We start from the raw sequence: 17,587 nt of genomic DNA, 5'->3' as shown, positions 1-17,587 counted from the left end.
TTTCTTTGGTATTCACTAAGGAGAAGGATATTGAATTGTGTAAAGTAAAGGAAACAAGAAGGGTTGTTATGGAAAGTATGACGATTAAAGAAGAGGAAGTACTGGCGCATTTAAGGAATATAAAAGTGGATACGTCTCTGGGTCCGGACAAGATATTCCCTAGGACCTTGAGGGAAGTTAGTGTGGAAATAGCAGGGGCTCTGACAGAAATATTTCAAATGTCATTAGAAACAGGGATGGTGCCGGAGGATTGGTGTATTGCTCAAGTGGTTCCATTGTATAAAAAGGGTTCTAAGAGTAAACCCAGCAATTATCGGCCTGAGAGTTTGATGTCAGTGGTGGGTAAATTGATGGAAAGTATTCTTAGAGATAGTAAATATAATTATCTGGATAGACAGGGTCTGATTAGGAACAGTCAACATGAATTTGTGCGTGGAAAGTTATGTTTGACAAATCTTATGAATTTTTTGATGAGGTTACTAAGAAAGTTGACGAGGGTAAAGTGGTGGATGTTGTCTATATGGACTTCAGTAAGGCCTTTGACAAGGTTCCACAGGGAAGGTTGGTTAGGAAAGTTCAATCGTTAGGCATTAATATCGAAGTAGTAAAATGGATTCAACAGTGGCTAGATAGGATATGCCGGAGAGTAGTGGTAGATAACTGTGTGTCAGATTGGAGGATGGTGTGTAGTGGTGTGCCTCAGGGATCTGTACTGGGTCCAATGTTGTTTGTCATATATATTAATGATCTGGATGATGGGGTGGTAAATTTGATTAATAAGTATGCAGATGATATTAAGATAGGTGGTGTTGTGGATAATGAAGTAGATTTTCAAAGCCTGCACAGAGATTTAGGCCAGTTAGAAGAGTGGGCTGAAAGATGGCAGATGGAGTTTAATGCTGAAAAATGTGAGGTGCTATGTTTTGGTAGGACTAATCAAAATAGGACATATTTTGAAAATAGGACATATATGGTAAATAGCAGGGCATTGAAGAATGCAGTAGAACAGAGGGACCTAGGAATAATGGTGCATAGTTTCCTGAAGGTGGAATCTCATGTGGACAGGGTGGTGAAGAAAGCTTTTGGTATGCTGGCTTTTATAAATCAGAGCATTGAGTATAGGAGTTGGGATGTAATGTTGGAATTGTATAAGGCATTGGTAAGGCCAAATCTGGAGTATGGTGTGCAGTTCTGTTCACCAAATTAATAGAAAGATGTCAATAAAATTGAGAGAGTACAGAGGAGGTATACTAAAATGTTGCCTGGGTTTCATCTCCTAAGTTACAGAGAAATGTTGAACAAGTTAGGTCTTTTTTCTTTGGAGCATAGAAGGTTGAGGGTGGACTTGATAGAGGTGTTTAAAATTATGAGGGGGATTGATAGAGTTGACGTGGATAGGCTTTTTCCATTGAGAGTGGGGGAGATTCAAACAAGAGGACATGAGTTGAGAGTTAAAGGGCAAAAATTTAGGGGTAACATGAGGAGGAACTTCTTTACTCAGAGAGTGGTAGCTGTGTGGAATGAGCTTCCAGCAGAAGTGGTTGAGGCAGGTTCAATGTTGTCGTTTAAAGTTAAATTGGATAGATATATGGACAGGAAAGGAATGGAGGGTTATGGTCTGAGTGCAGGTCGGTGGGGCTAGGTGAGAGTAAGAGTTCGGCACGGACTAGAAGGGCCGAGATGGCCTGTTTCCATGCTGTAATTGTTATATGGTATAAATAAAATGGATTTTCTGGCTATTAAAGAAAGAAATGCAATCAAACAACAAGCTGAAGGGGATAAATGACTAAAGTCTGTTATTGTTAATCCAAAAAATGCAATAATAGGATAAGGTTGTAAATCAATATGCAAAACTACTGACATAATATCAAAAGTTTCTTTCCAATATTTTTTCAAAAGAGGGCAAGACTGGAACATATGTGTCAAGGAAGCTACCTCAGAACTTCATCTGTCACAGACAGGATTTATATGACCATAAAAATGAGCTAACTTATCCTTAGACATATGAGCACTATGAACCACCTTAAATTGTATCAAAGCATGTCTAGAACACATTGAAGAAGTGTTGACTAGTTGGAGAATTTTCTCTGATTTTTCTGTGTGTAAAGGTACCTAAAGTTCTCTTTCCCATTCTTCCTTAAGTTTGTCAGACATACCTAAATGTATTTTTGTAATTAAATCATAAACAATTGCTATTAAACTCTTCTGATAGGGGTTTAAACCTAAAAAATTTTCTGTAATTTCAGTTTGATGTGATATCGGAAAACTAGGTAAAATAACCTTCAAAAAGTTTCTAATCTGTAAATAACTGAAAAAGTGTGATAAATGCAAATTATATTTATTAGACAACTGTTCAAAGGACATGAGATAATTATCCATGAATAAATCATGAAAACATATTATTCCTTTTGTTTTCCATAAAAGAAAAGCTTGATCAGTTCTGGATGGTTGGAAGAAAAAATTGGATATAATAAGGCTTGATGAAATAAATTTATTCAATCCAAAAAATTTATGAAATTGAAACCATATTCATATTATATGTTTAATTATTGGATTGTTTGTTTATTCAATTTAGTAAACGCAAAGGGAAGCGAAGCCCCTGAAATAGAAGCCTATGAGAACCCCTGCAGAGGCTCACGCTCAAGGTTCACCCATCGTGGACATTGAATTTCATCCAGATCTTGTGTCCGGAACATTAGATATCAAATATTAATTGCCCAATAATAGAATCCAAAGTTTGGCAATATTCTGTAAATATTTCTTACTTAATCTAGGATTTTCATTCTGCCATATATATGAAGAAATTTTAGAATCAATAATATCAAAAAAGGATTTAGAGATGAAGATTGGTACTATCTGAAATAGATACAGAAATTTAGGTAAAATAATCATCTTAATTGCAATTATTCAACCAATCAATGATAGGGACAATGGGGACCATTTAGTAAGCAGTTGTTTAACATGATCAATCAAGGGTAAAAAGTTAACTTTAAATTGATCCTTATGCTTCTTAGTAATTTTAACACCCAAATAAGTAAAATAATCGGTAACCAGTCTAAATGGTAATTGTCTATAGATTGGAACTTGCATATTTAATGGAAAGTTCACTCTTATTGAGATTCAATTTATAACCAGAAAAACTACTAAACTGAGTGAGTAGTAATATTACAGCAGGGATGGATTTCTCTGGATTAGAGATACATAGTAACAGGTCATCTGCAAATAATGATACCTTATGCGTCTCAATCCCACGAATAATGCCAAATATATCGGGTGAATCACGAAGAGCGATTGCCAAGGGCTCCAAGGCAATATCAAATAGTAAAGGGCTTAAAGGACAGCCCTGTCTAGTACCTCAAAAAAGCCTAAAAAAGGAAGTATGTCCTAATCAATGTTTTGTGCCGCTGCATCAAGAAATCCCAGAACCTTTATTCAATATCTCAGACTATGAATGTAAGGGTACCACATAACATTTCACTAACCTCTCCACTGACGTTTCCATTATCAGAGAGCAAAGGCCTTGCAATTCAAGATCTTTCTGTATATTAATGTTGTGTTGCGAGCATTGGTCCATAATGACAGATGAGGAAGCTCGTTAAACTCTACAACCATTTTATAGTGATAAACACAAAAACAGACCAAGCACCATAACCCAAAGACAGAACAGCTCTGTCTCACACAGATGGGGGAGAATGACCATCACACACTACAGTTATAGTTAAGGTGACCCACAAATACACAAGCAAATATACAACCCAAGATAAAATGCAACAATAAATGAACTGGAACTTCCCACTATAATTCCACAAAATCATTTTAACACAAGAATAATAAACTGTGCTGGTTATTGGAAAAGCAGAGGCAGGCTGTCAAACACCCCCCCCCCGCCCCCCAGGAACACAGCTGCTAAGGTTCTTAGTATTTAATCAACATGTCCAGAAGACCATAAGACATAGGAACAGAATTAAGCCATTTGGCCTGTTAGCTGCTCTTCCATTTGATCATTGCTGATCCATTTCCTGCACAACCCCATTCTACTGACTTCTCCCTGTAACCTTCCACACCCTGACTTATAAAGAATCTATCAACCTCTGTCTTAAACATACCCAATGACCCAGCCTCCATGGTTGCCTCTGACAACAAATTCCACAGATTTCACACCCTCTGGCTAAAGAAATCTCCATTCTCCATCTGCATTCTAAAATTACGTCCCTCTATTCCATGGTTCTGACCTCAGGTCCAGACTCCCTCCCTACAGAAAACATCCACTCTACTAAGGCATTTCAACATTCAATAGGTTTCAATGAAATTTGTCGTTAATCTACTAATTTCCAGCAAGTACAGGCCCACAGCCATCAAAAGCTCCTCATATGATGAGCTTTTCATTCCCAGAATAATTTTCATGAACCTCCTTTGAAACCTCTCCAATATCAGCATGTTTTCTTAGATAAGGGGCACAAAACTGGTCACAATGCTCCAAATGAGGCCTCGTCAGTGCCTTATAAAGCATCAGCATTACACCTTTGCTTTTATATTTGAACTGGAAGTCACACTTTAGGGAATCCTGCACAAGGACTCCCAAGTCACTTTGCACCTCAGATTCTTGAATTTCCTCCCCATTTAGAAAATAGTCTACACTTGCATTCCTTCTAGCAAAGTCCGGGACCATATACTTTGTGATATTATATTCCATTTGCCACGTTTTTTTGCCCATTCTCCTTATACGTCCAAGTTCTGTGCAGCCTCCCTTCTTCAACACGACCTGTCCAGTCGCCTATATTTGTATCATCCACAAACTTAGCTACAAAGTCATCAACTCCATCATTCAAATCATAGACCTGTAATGTAAAAAGAAGCAGTCCCAACACTGACCCCTGCAGAACAACGATAGTAACCAGCAATCAATCAGGAAAGGCTCACTTTATACCCACACTTTACCTCCTGCCAATCAGCCAATGTTCTATTCACACTAATATCTGTCCTGTAATACCATGGGCTCTTAACTTGTTAAGCAGCCTAACGTACAGTGCCTAGTCAACAATCTTATGAAAATCTAAGTACGCAACATCGTCTGATTCTCCTTTGAATATTCTGCTTGTTATTTCCTCAAAGAATTGCAAAGCTTGTCAGGCAAAGATTTCCCATGCTGCCCTTGGCCTATTTTATCATGTGCCTGCAAGTTCCACTTGGATCAAGTACACATTCCCTGAAACACCCTCCATAAAAATGGACTCCAACATCTTCCCAACCACTGAGGTTAGGATAACTGGCTTAAAATTTCCTTTCTTCTGACTCCTTTGTTTTTTTTAAAATAGTGTAGGGATATTTGTAATATTCCAGTCCTCTGAAACCTTGCAGTGATTCTTGAAAAACCATTGCTAATGCATCCACAATCTCTTCAGGCACCTCTTTCAGTACCCTAAGGTGTAGTCCATCTGGTCCAAGTGGCTTATCTTACCTTCAGACCTTTCAGCGTCCCAAGCACCTTCTTTTTGGTAAGTTGCATGCACTTCTGCCCCATGCCACTATCAAACTTAAGGCACAATGCTAGTGTCTTCCAGCGAAGAATGATACAAAATATGTAATCCATTCATCCGTCATTTCCTTGCCCCTTTGCAAACTTTACAGTGTCATTTTCCAGCAGTATGGTATCCACTCTCCGCTCTCTTTTACTCTTTATATATTTGAAAAATGTTTGTTAACCTCTTTGATATTATATGCTCACTTAACTTTAGATTTCATCTTTTCCCTCCTATGGTTTTTTCAGTTGCTTTCTTTTGGTTTTCAAAATTTTCCCAGTCCTCTAACATCCCACAAATTTTTGCTCCGTGATGTGCTTTCTCTTTTCTTTATACGTTAGTTTTGACTTCCCTTATCAGTCGCGGTTGCATCATCCTGCATTTAGAATACTTCTTCTTTGGGAAATACCCATCCTGTGAATTGCACCCAGAAAGTCCAGCCATTGCTGCTCTGCTCTCACTCTGATAGTGCACTCTTCCGATCAACTTTAACCGTCTTCTCTCTTATACCTCTGTAATTCCCTTTACTGCACTGTAATACAAATACATTTGACTTTTGCTTCTCTCTTTCAAATTGCTGGGTGGGTTCTATCATATTATGATCACTGGCTCCAAAGGGTAACTTTAACTTAAGCTTCCTAATCAAATCTGGTTCATTACACAACATCCAATCCAGAATATCTAATCCCTTAGTTGGTTTAACCACAAGCTGCCCTAAAAAGCCATTTCATAGGCATTCTACAAATTTTCTCTTGGAATACAAAATCAGCACAAACTTAATTTTCCCAATCCACCTACAGACTATTCTTCCCCCATGACTATTATAACATTACCCTTTAGATATTCTTCATCTACCTCCTGTTGTAATTTGCAACCTACATCCTGGCTACTGTTGAGGAAATTCCTATCAGGGTCTTTTTACCCTTGAGATTTCTTTGCCTACGAGGATTCTACATCTTCAGATCCCATGTCACCTCAAAGGATTTGATTTTTTTTAAATCAACAGAGCCATGTCACATCCTTTGCCTGCCTGTGTGTCCTTTCAATACAATGTGTATCCTTGGATGTTACTCCCAACTATAATATTCATCCAGCCACAATTCAGTGATGTCCACAGTGTTATACCTGACCATTTCTAATTGTGCTACAAGATCATCTACCTTAATCCAGCGGTCCCCAACCACTGGGCCACAAAGCATGTGCTACCGGGCCGTGAGGAAATGATATGATTTGGCGATATGAGTCAGCTGCACCTTTCCTCATTCCCTGTCACAGCCACTGTTGATCTTGAACGCATGCGAGGTCATTACCCGCGCGTCATCCATATCAGCGTGGGAAGGAGATCAACTCCTCGAGCTTGCAAATGACAGCGGGCTGAAAAGTATGTTTGACATAACATCTCTGCTGGTATTCCGGATCAAAGTCAAGGCTAAATATCCTGAGATAGCCACAAAAGCACTGAAAAAGTTGCTTCCATTTCCAACAATTTTCTGCGAAGCGGTGTTTTCTGCAATGAATGCAACGAAAACTAAATTGCGGAATAGACTGGACATAAGGAATTCCCTTCGAGTATCGCTGTCTCCCATCACCCTTCGATAGGACCGTGTTGCTGGAGGAAACCAAGCCCAGGGCTCCCACTGATTCAGCGATATTGGTGTGTTGCAATGATTTTATACGTTCATACGGGGAACATATGTGCTGTGTGTTTAATATCCAAACGTTACGTAAAATGTTATGATGCTATTGACTTACTTATATAACCATATAACAATTACAGCACGGAAACAGGCGATCCGGCCCTTCTAGTCCGTGTCCAATGCTACTCTCACCTAGTCCCACCGACCTGCACTCAGCCCATAACCCTCCATTCCTTTCCTGTCCATATACCTATTCAATTTTTCTTTAAATGATAATATCGAACCTGCTTCTGCCACTTCTACTGGAAGTTCGTTCAACACTTACTTCAAGCTCCCCTGTCCTCCCCTGATAATTGACTTATCACTATATTCAGGCGAGGAAAATATGCGCTGTGTGTTTAATGTTAAATTCGTTAGATAACCCTTTTACAAACGAAATTGAGTGTCATAGCCACTTATCACCTATATTCCGGTCGTGATTAACACCACCCCCCCCCCACCGAACAGAATCGCCAAAAAATGTATTTGCAGGAAAAAAATCAACAGGTAAACGCAGGGGCAGGTCACGCATGTGCACCGGTGCTCACGCAAGACTTCATGGTCATTGTAGTCTTTTCTGGGTAAACACAACATATTTGACTGCTATTCTTGTCCGTTGGCAACTTTACCCACCCCCCCATCCCCCCCCGCCCCCCCCCCCGGGTCAGCCGGTCCGCAAGAATATTGTCAATATTAAACTGGTCCGCAGTGCAAAAAAGTTTGGGGATCCCTGCCTTAATCCATATACTATGTGCATTCAAATATAACACCTTCAGTCCTGTATTCATCAGCCTTTCACAGTTTTGTCCCTGTTACACAGTAACTCGTCTCACTGACTGCAATTTTGCTCTATCATCCACCTGTCTTTCCTGACAGTCTCACTACAAACCGACTATCCTTGTAAACCAACTGCCCTATCCTCAGCCCGATGACTCCCGCACACTCCCCCTCCCACGACCATGATTGTTTAACATCTCTGTAACAGTTCCAGAAAGTCTGCCCACAAGATAGTCTCCCTCAGGTTCAGTTGTAACCCATCGCTTTTGTATAGGTTAGACATTCCACAGTAGAGATCCCAATGATCCAGAAATCTGAAAGCCTGCCCATGCCTCAGCTACGTTCCATTTGCCAAATCATCTTATCTTACCCTCACCGGTGTGTGGCACAGGCAGCCATCCAGAGATTACCATCATTATGGTCTTGTTTTTCATGTTTCTCCCCATCTCACTATATTCTGTCTTAAAAACCTCCTCCTTTTCCTGCCCATGTCTTTGTTTCCAACATGTACCAAAACTTCTGACTGATCATCATCCTCCTTCAGAATGCCATGGACCCAATTCAACACAACCCTGATCTTGGAGCATGAGAGGCAACATGCCACCTAGGTGTCTCTATTGTATCCACAGCATCTTGGGTCTACTGCTCTACCTATGGAATCCCATATCACTACTGCAGTTCTTTTCTTCCCACTTCCCTTCTGAGCCACAGTGCAAGACTAAGCACTGAAGACCAGGCCATTGCAACTTCCCCTGGTACATCATGCCCCCCTCCCAACAGTGTCCAAAGTTGCTTACCTATCATCAAGGGAAACAGCCATAAGGGTACTCTGCACGGGCTGCACATTTCCGCACCATCTCCTGACAGTCACCCATGTACCTGCCGCCTTCAACGTAAGGGTGACTACCTCCCTTCAGATCCTATTTATCACCTTATTTACCCATATGAGGGGAAGGTGATCAAGCTGCAGCTCCAGTTTCATAACACATTCTCTGAGGAGCAGCAGCTCAGTGTACCTGGTGCTGACATGGTTGCCCAGGAGGCTGGATGCCTCCCAGCATTCCTACATTGCACACAAAAAACATGACACACCCCTGAGGTTATTCTCGTTGCTCCAACTACACACCCTCACTGTAGGATGAAGGATCTTAGCGGATATGTACATCACCAAGCCTGTCCTCACACAAGCCCAATGAGCCAAAACCTCCCCACTCTAACATTAGTCCACTCCATCTGTCCCACCTTATTTGCCTTTGCTAGTGATTGGGGTACAAAAATTTGACTCTCAAAGTACGTCATCACAGCAGATGTGAGTGGCACTGGGTGATAGTTATTGAGCGAACTCACTCTGCTCTTCTTGAGCACAGGTATGATTGTTGCAGTTTTGAAGCAGATGGGAACTTCCAACTGCAGCAGTGAGAAACTGAAGATGTCCTTCAACACACTCGCCGGTTTGTTGGCATAGGTTTTTAGTGCCCTTACAAGTATACCACCAAGACCTTACACCTCTTGAAAGATGCTCTGATGTTGGCCTCCAAGTCACAGATCACATGATCAATAGATGCTGCAGGGATTCAGAGAGGTGTAGTTTTGTATTCCCTATCAAAATGTTATACTTCCTTTCAAAGCCATTCATGATGTTAGGATTCACCTTGTAGGCAGTCACATTTACTGCCCATTTAATGCTGAAACATAGTCATGGAGACACGGAAGCAGGCCTTTCTGCTCACTGTGTCCATGGCAACCATGAAGCACCCAGCTTTATACTAATCCAAACTCAACCCACTTCTATTGTCCCTACATTCCAACATCTCCCTCCAGATTCTACCATATGCATCAAAACCAGTCAATTTACAGTGACCAACTTACATGTACCTTGGAAGTAGAATAAAGCAGAACATATTGAGCAAAAACATTTAAGTTTCAAATGGACTGCCTGGTGGTCAATTGAGTTAGACTAGCTTGCTGGAGCAATGAAGAAGCAATTCCACTGGATGTGCCTCTGTTAATGTTTGATGACAATTATTCCAGCATCATATTATCTCCCTTACCATGTTGAACCTTGTTACCAATAAAACCATAAGAATGAGGACTAGAATTGGGCCACTCAGCCCATCAAGTTTGCTCCATATTCATAAACATTTTCTTTCTTTCTGCTAGCCATGCCCACTGTAACCCTTACAGATCAAGAAATCATTAACCTTTACCTTGAGTACACCCAAACACTTAACATCAACTACTCTCCGAGGCAATGAATTCCACAGATTTGTCAATCTGGCTGAAGTAATTCCTCTTCATCTCAGTTTCTAATGTCTTCTATTTATTCTAAGGCTGTCCACTCAGATCATAGATTCTCCTACCAATGGCCAGATTTTCTCCATTTGTACCCTATCCAGGCCTTGCAGTATTCAATGGCTTTCAATGAGGACCCCATCCCCACCTCATCCTTCTGGACTGCATCAAGTACAGACTCAGAGATGTCAAGCATTCCTCGTGTGTTAAAGCTTTCTTTCCTGGGATAATTCTTCTGAACTTCCTCTCCAGAGCTAACATATCTTTCATTAGATACAGGGCCAAAATTTACTCAGAATATTCCAAATATAGTTATTCTGTTGCATTTACTACTTGTCTACTTAAAAGTCAGTAAAATCAAATTATATGTTTAAAATCTCTAGTGTCATGGTGAACCTCCGGTGTTGACCCAAGCATTGAACCAACCGCTATCAGTTCTGACTTGCTGATTCTCCAGAATTTACATCCTTTGTTCAGATCTAGAAAGTAGAATCACATTCCTATTGCCACCTCTAATCCTTGCTTTAAGTTACTTCTTAAAATATTCTTTTTCTTTTGTGTGTGCCAGAGCCTCGTTGACCACTTTTCAAGTGGTTGTCTTGGAGGAAAGATTCTGTGAGTGGTCCCTCTCAGCCTTCTTACAGCGCAGTCTTTTTTTTTAATGAAGCCGAGTTGCGAGTTCGACGCTCAACCTGGCATGGATGGAAAGCAGGCCGGGGAGTGACCCACCTGGGTTCGAGCGCGGGAACCTTTGCTCCAGAGTCCGGCGCTGATTTAAAATGACAGAATAGATACCAAACCTCATTGATTGTTCAGAAATAGGGGGAGAAGCTGCAAATTCCTGGGTTCTGTATCTCTGAAGATCTATCCTGAACCCCAGAATATTGGTGTAATTACAAGGAAAGCACAAGAGTTTGAGAAGAATTGGTATGTCACGAAAGACACTTGTAGATTTCCATAGGTGCACCTTGGAGAGCATTGTAACTAGATGTATCGCTGTCTGGTATGGAGGCACCATGGCACAGGATCAGAAAAAGCTGCATAAATTTGTAAACTCCACCATCTCCATTATGGGCACTAGCCTCCCCAGTATCATGGACGCATTCAAAAGGTGATATCTCAGAAAGGTGGCATCTGTCATTAAGGACCCACATCACCCAGTACATGGCCTCTTCTTGATGTTACATCAAAGAGATGGTACAGGAGCCTAAAGACATTGACTCAACATTCCAGGAATAGCTTCTTCCTTGGAGAACTGTCAGATTTCTGAATAGTCAATGAACCCATGAACATTTCTTCATTACTTCTCCTCTCTTTTTGCACTACTGTACTTACTTGCACTTATTGTAATTTATAGTTTTATTATTATGTATTGCAATGTTCGTCTGCCACAAAACAACAAATTTCAAGACATATGCTGGATATTTTAAAACTGATTCTTTTCATGACATGAAGTAAAATTGTGTTTGGTAGCATTCTCAAAAGCTCTTTAGCTTAACTTCATTAACAGAAATTGCAATAACTATGTTACTGTTTACTTCCCCAAATTAGATTGTTAAAGAGAATATAATTGTTTCATACGTAGCTGTCACTTCTAGGCATGATGGAACGTCAGTGTAGATGATGGTACAAGTGGCCTAATTCTGCTCCTATGTCTTATGGTCTTTTTAACTTCTATTGCTTTTTTGTTGTTTCCAAAGAAGCAACAGAAGCTGAGAAAGATCTGATAGATGTTTCTATAATAATGAGGTATAGACAGAAAGGACAGTTGATAACCTTTTCCCAGGGTCACACTGTTTAATATTTACCTCCCCCACCCCACCAACACAGACACACATTATCAACCCTCTCTCACGCATCACCTTTAAAATTAACTCCTCTCATGCTTAAGTTGAAAGGAAAGTTGTGTGGGGTGCAGGATTTTATTTTTAAAGAAAGTGGAGGGTGCCTGGAATTTGTTGCCAGGATAGCAGTTGATGTAGAAAATATACAAGTACACATTAATTACAAACAATGGATGAATATAGACCATATTCTGGAAGAAGGTATTAGATGTCTTCTACTTAATAACTTCCTCACAACATTTCAGGGCAAAGGGCTTGTTCCTGCACCACACTGAATTATGCTCATGGCTGATCTATTACTCTTCTCTAACAAGAGAAAGTCTGCAGATACTGGAAACCCGAGCAGTACACACAAAATGCTGAAGGAACTCAGCAGGCCAGGCAGCATCTATGGAAAAGAGTACAGTTGACATTTCAGGCCAAAACCCTTTCGGCAATTGTTGTCTCAGCAAGGACATGGGCCTTCTGCAATTTCCTGACTGTCACAACAGGCCTACTGCAGATGATGTGTCTCTAGCTTTCGACTTGGATCAGCTAGGCAATAACAATACCTTTATCAGGGGGCTGTCTATTGATTACAGCTCAGCATACTCTCAATTATTTTATACAGGTAGTGCCAAAAGAGAGTAAAAGGACAAAAGAATAGTGAAAATGAACAAAGGTATATATGAACAGAGAAATACAGATAAATGTGGATAGAAAGCTAGAAATTTGTAGCTTTTTATAGTTTCTTATATTATGTACTGCTGCCTCAAAACAACATATTTCTTGACATATGCAATTGACATTAAAACTGATTCAGGGATCATAGTACTTCTTGCCTACTTGTCAGGCTAATCAATATCCCTCTCTCAAACACGAGGATATCTGCAGATGCTGGAATTTCAAGCAACACACATAAAAGTTGCTGGTGAACGCAGCAGGCCAGGCACCATCTATAGGAAGAGATAAAGTCGACGTTTCAGGCCGAGACCCTTCGTCAGGACTAACTGAAGGAAGAGCTAGTAAGAGATTTGAAAGTGGGAGGGGGAGGGGGAGATCCAAAATGATCGAAGACAGGAGGGGGAGGGATGGAGCCAAGAGCTGAACAGGTGATTGGCAAAAGGGATATGACAGGATCATGGGACAGGAGGCCGAGGGAGAAAGAAAAAGGGGAGGGGGAAGCCCAGAGGATGGGCCAGGGGTACAGTGAGAGGGACAGAGGGAGAAAAAGGAGAGAGAGAGAAAAAGAATGTGCATATATATAAATAAATAAATAATGGATGGGGTACGAGGGGAATAATGCCCCACCTCCCCCTCATACCCCATCCGTTATTTATTTATATACACGCACTCGTTTTCTCTCTCTGTCCCTCTCACTATACCCCTTGTCCATCCTCTGGGCTTCCCCCCTCCCCCTTTTCTTTCTCCCTGGGCCTCCTGTCCCATGATCCTCTCATATCCCTTTTGCCAATCACCTGTCCAGCTCTTGGTTCCATCCTTCCCCCTGTCTTCTCCTATCATTTCGGATCTTTCGCTCCCCCTCCCACTTTCAAATCTCTTACTAGCTCTTCTTTCAGTTAGTCTTGATGAAGGGTCTCGGCCCGAAACGTCGACTGTACCTCTTCCTAGAGATGCTGCCTGGCCTGCTGCGTTCACCAGTCACTTTTATGTGTGTTGCTTAATATCCCTCTCTAACACCTGACATCTTCATTGTAATGACACCACTATTTTAGTGTCATCTGCAAACTAAGTAAACACTAAGTAAATGGGGGGAAATGGAAAATAGTTGTAAGTTAGAAATTTCACTTCTCATTGTGATAACATTTTCCCAACAAATATCGTTCTATAAGTGATGAAGATGAAAGGCACGGTTCTCCAAATCTTCCACGTCGTATCCCAAATTACATAAATAGAAATTAATATCTTGCACAGTTTTTGTTTCAGTCTTAGGCACTAGTAAAATGATGCCTAATGAAACCCGAAGTGTTGTAAAAACAAAACAGAAGCTCCGTTCTGGTGATAGACCGGTCTTAAGTAAGAGATTAAACGCTACACTTGCACAAACCCCAGCCGCACTTTACAGAGCGCAAGCGGTTTTAACTTCGAGCCCACTTCTGTTCGGTGGTGGGACATCATTCAGTAATAAATAAAACTAGAAAAGTGTACTTACTGGATAGAACCACTTGTAAGTGGAAGAAACACAAGAGCACGTACAGGAACATCCTGAACTATGCACACCGACTCACCAAGACCGGAGCGGAACCGAGTCGCACTTTACCCTCAAAGAATCGGTGCGGAAGCTTTTGACCCAATCAGAATGTACCTATATAGGAGTTCGTCATCAACTTCTAGGCGGGGTGATTAGAACCTAACCTGCCTCAAATCTAAATTGCTATCTATAACGACATGCCCAGCAGTGTCGTGAGACCAAGGGCTGAAAAATGTTCACGGTAACGCTCTTTATTTGTAACTCTATTCGATTGGTATTGGAATCAGATCTGGTCATTGACACTGGGCAGAGAATGGGCTGGACACTGATGCCTGGCCAATTAGGGAAGAATCTACTCAATGAGATATTGGGAGAAATCATAAGACGGAGAAAATGATTAAATACTTGAAGCCAATGCTCTCCTGTAAATCACAATTCATTTCGATCTTGCTGTACTACTTCAGCAAAACTCGTCTACTATCAAGAGTTTCCATTTAAATCGTATACTTTAATGCCAGATTCACAAATAGTTATTGTGTCCACTTCTAATATAATACGTGACCTTTGTTTGTTGAGAACTGGGGGATACTGTATTCAGATCGAGGTCGTTCACCTGGGCAGATTCCCTCGAACTTTTAAGTGCTTATTTGGCCAATTGTGGAAACGAATAATTGATGAACTGGTGGCGTGTCTACAGATCTATCATCTTTCCGAGAGAAAAAAAGAACAACTATCTCGCTGGACACCCTTAGGAGAAGCTAATCTTGTCAGAGGTCCAATTTTGACAACGGATTTGGTACTAATTGTTCCCCAACAATTCAACACAGGTGAAGGCATTGGACTCAATGTTGCCTATTCCAACAGTTAAGGAGTAGATGCGAGTTTAATCCCATGCCACATAGGAAGACAAATTGTCTGCGGATAACACAAGTATGGGACAAAGAAGGAGGGCAAAGACATGGATGGAGAAGTGAACTGACAAGGAACTAGAAACTCAGCGCTACTCCATAGTCCACAAGATTGCATCCTCAGCCCTCCACTCTGCTTCCTGGACATACATACAGTAACTCTGTGGCTAGACTCTGATCTAACTCCATCTACATGATACCACCATAGTGGGCTGTCTCTCATATAATGGTTAAAAGAGGGGGATAGGGAGCTTAGTGACATGGTATCGTGGCACCAACATTTCTCTCAGAATCAACAAAACAAAAGAATTAGTCATTGATTTCAGGAAGTGGATGTTGCACATAGTCTTGGCTACATCAACAGTGCTAAGAGTGAGAGGGTTGAGAGCTACAAGTTTCTGGTAGTAAACATCGCTAATAGCCTGTCCGGATCTAAACCCACTGATGTCAGAGCAGAGATAGCTCACAATCACCTCTACTTCTTCAAGAAGCTAGGGAACAGTGGTGTGTTCCCATAACTCTTTATTAATTTTTATCAATGTACCATAGGAAGCATTCTAACTAGATGCATGATAGTTTGGTATATGAAATGGTCTGCATCTGACCACAAAAAAACCTGTACAGAGGTATGCACGCACCTCTACACAGACAACACCAAAGTCAGGATCAAACTTGGGTCACTGGAACTGTATAAAAGCAACAGAACAGGAACAAAAGAATAGTGAAAATTATCAAAGATATATAAAGAGAGGGAGAGACAGATAAATATAGACTGAAAGCCAGAAATTTATAGCTTTTTATAGTTTCTTTTATTATGTACTATTCACTGTTGCCACTAAACAACATATTTCATGACATATGCCATTGATATTAAAACTGATTCTGATTCAAGGATCGCAGTACTTCTCCGCTTACTTACCTGGCTGATCAGTATCAGTTATACCACATCCTGTCTCCAAATACTGGGTGTTAAAATCATTCTACACAATATCATGGGCCAAAGGGCCTATCTTGTGCAGTGCTCAACGTTCTATATTTGAAACATTGTGCTTAACCTCCTTGTCAGAAGTGAATAAAAGTGAGCTTCCAGGAATTCTGAAACTCATCAGAAAATATATTGGTAGCACTCAGATTTTGGTATGCTGTTATTAGGCTTTAAATGGATATTGTTAATATGTTGTGAATTGCTTTAGTATTATGGAGCAAGCTGCAAAACATTAAAGGATTGTTATGTGGTTAAATCACTGGGTGACTGTATCAAATGGCAGTGTCTTTGTTTCTTTGTTGAAGTGGGCAATGTGAAAGTTTGATTCCCAAACAAAGTCCAGTAGTCACCGGACCAGAGAATTGGAAAGCTTTTAAAAAATAACAGAAAGAAACTAAAAAGGCACAAAAAGAGAAAAGATGAAATATGAAGGTAAACTAGCCAATAATATAAAAGAGGCTACAAAACATTTTACAAATATATAAAGATATTTCACCCAGAGAGTGGTGGATATATGGAATGCTCTGCCCCAGAAGGCTGTGGAGGCCAAGTCTCTGGATGCTTTCAAGAAAGAGGTGGATAGAGCTCTTAACGATAGCGGAATCAAAGGTTATGGGGATAAGGCAGGAACTGGATACTGATTGTGGATGATTAGCCATGATCACAATGAATGGTGGTGCTGGCTCGAAGGGCCAAATGGCCTACTCCTGCACCTATTGTCTGTTGTCTACTGTCTATAAGATTAAATGAGAGGCAAGAGTGAATATTGAACCATTGGAAAAGTATGTTGAAGAGGTATTAATGGGGAATAAAGAAATAGTGAATTAACTTAATAAGTATTCTGCATCAGTGTGCAATGTGGAAGTCACCAGCAGTGTGTCAGAAATTCGAGTGTGGCAGAGGGCAGATGTGAGTTGTAGTTGCTCTTACGAAGGAGTAGCTGCTTGGCAAGCTGAAAGGTCTGGACCAGATGGAGCACAGTGTTCAGAAAGAGGTAGATGAAGAGATTGAGGAGATATTAGTAATGATCTTTGAAGAATCACTAGATTTTGGAATATCTCCTGAGGAGTTGGAAACTGCAAATGTCACTCTCATCCTTTACAAATAGAGGGAGCAGAGGAAAGGAATTTATAAGCCAGTTGACTGACTTCAGTGGTTAGAAAGTTGTTGGAGTCTATTATAAAGGATGAAGTTTCAGGGTACTGTGAGGCACATGATAAAACAGGCATAAGACAACATGGTTTTCTAAGGGAGAAATCATGCCTGAGGATACCTACAATGCATTGAGGAAAGATACAAGCAAGATAGACAAAGGAGAGTCTGATGACGTTAACTTCGATTTTCATAAGGCCTTTGTCAAGGGACCATACATGAGGCTGTTTAACAAGATAAGAA

The 17,587-nt window shown here is 40.7% G+C and overlaps 1 protein-coding gene across 2 annotated transcripts in view; it reads right to left on the bottom strand.

Moving 5' to 3' along the window:
- LOC134346719 (major histocompatibility complex class I-related gene protein-like) overlaps positions 1 to 14,368 on the bottom strand; it is an 87,976-nt gene extending 73,608 nt beyond the window's left edge. For both annotated transcript variants that reach the window (XM_063048281.1, XM_063048280.1), the window contains exon 1: positions 14,261 to 14,368. In XM_063048281.1, coding sequence (XP_062904351.1) covers positions 14,261 to 14,312 — 52 coding nt within the window. In that variant the 5' untranslated portion in view covers positions 14,313 to 14,368. The remainder of the gene's footprint in view (positions 1 to 14,260) is intronic.
- Positions 14,369 to 17,587: the final 3,219 nt, after the last annotated feature.

This window comes from Mobula hypostoma, chromosome 5 (assembly GCF_963921235.1).
Source record: "Mobula hypostoma chromosome 5, sMobHyp1.1, whole genome shotgun sequence".
Classification (NCBI taxonomy): Eukaryota; Metazoa; Chordata; class Chondrichthyes; order Myliobatiformes; family Myliobatidae; genus Mobula; species Mobula hypostoma.
Note: the sequence above shows the minus strand (reverse complement) of the source record. Positions and strands in the feature narration are given on the sequence as shown.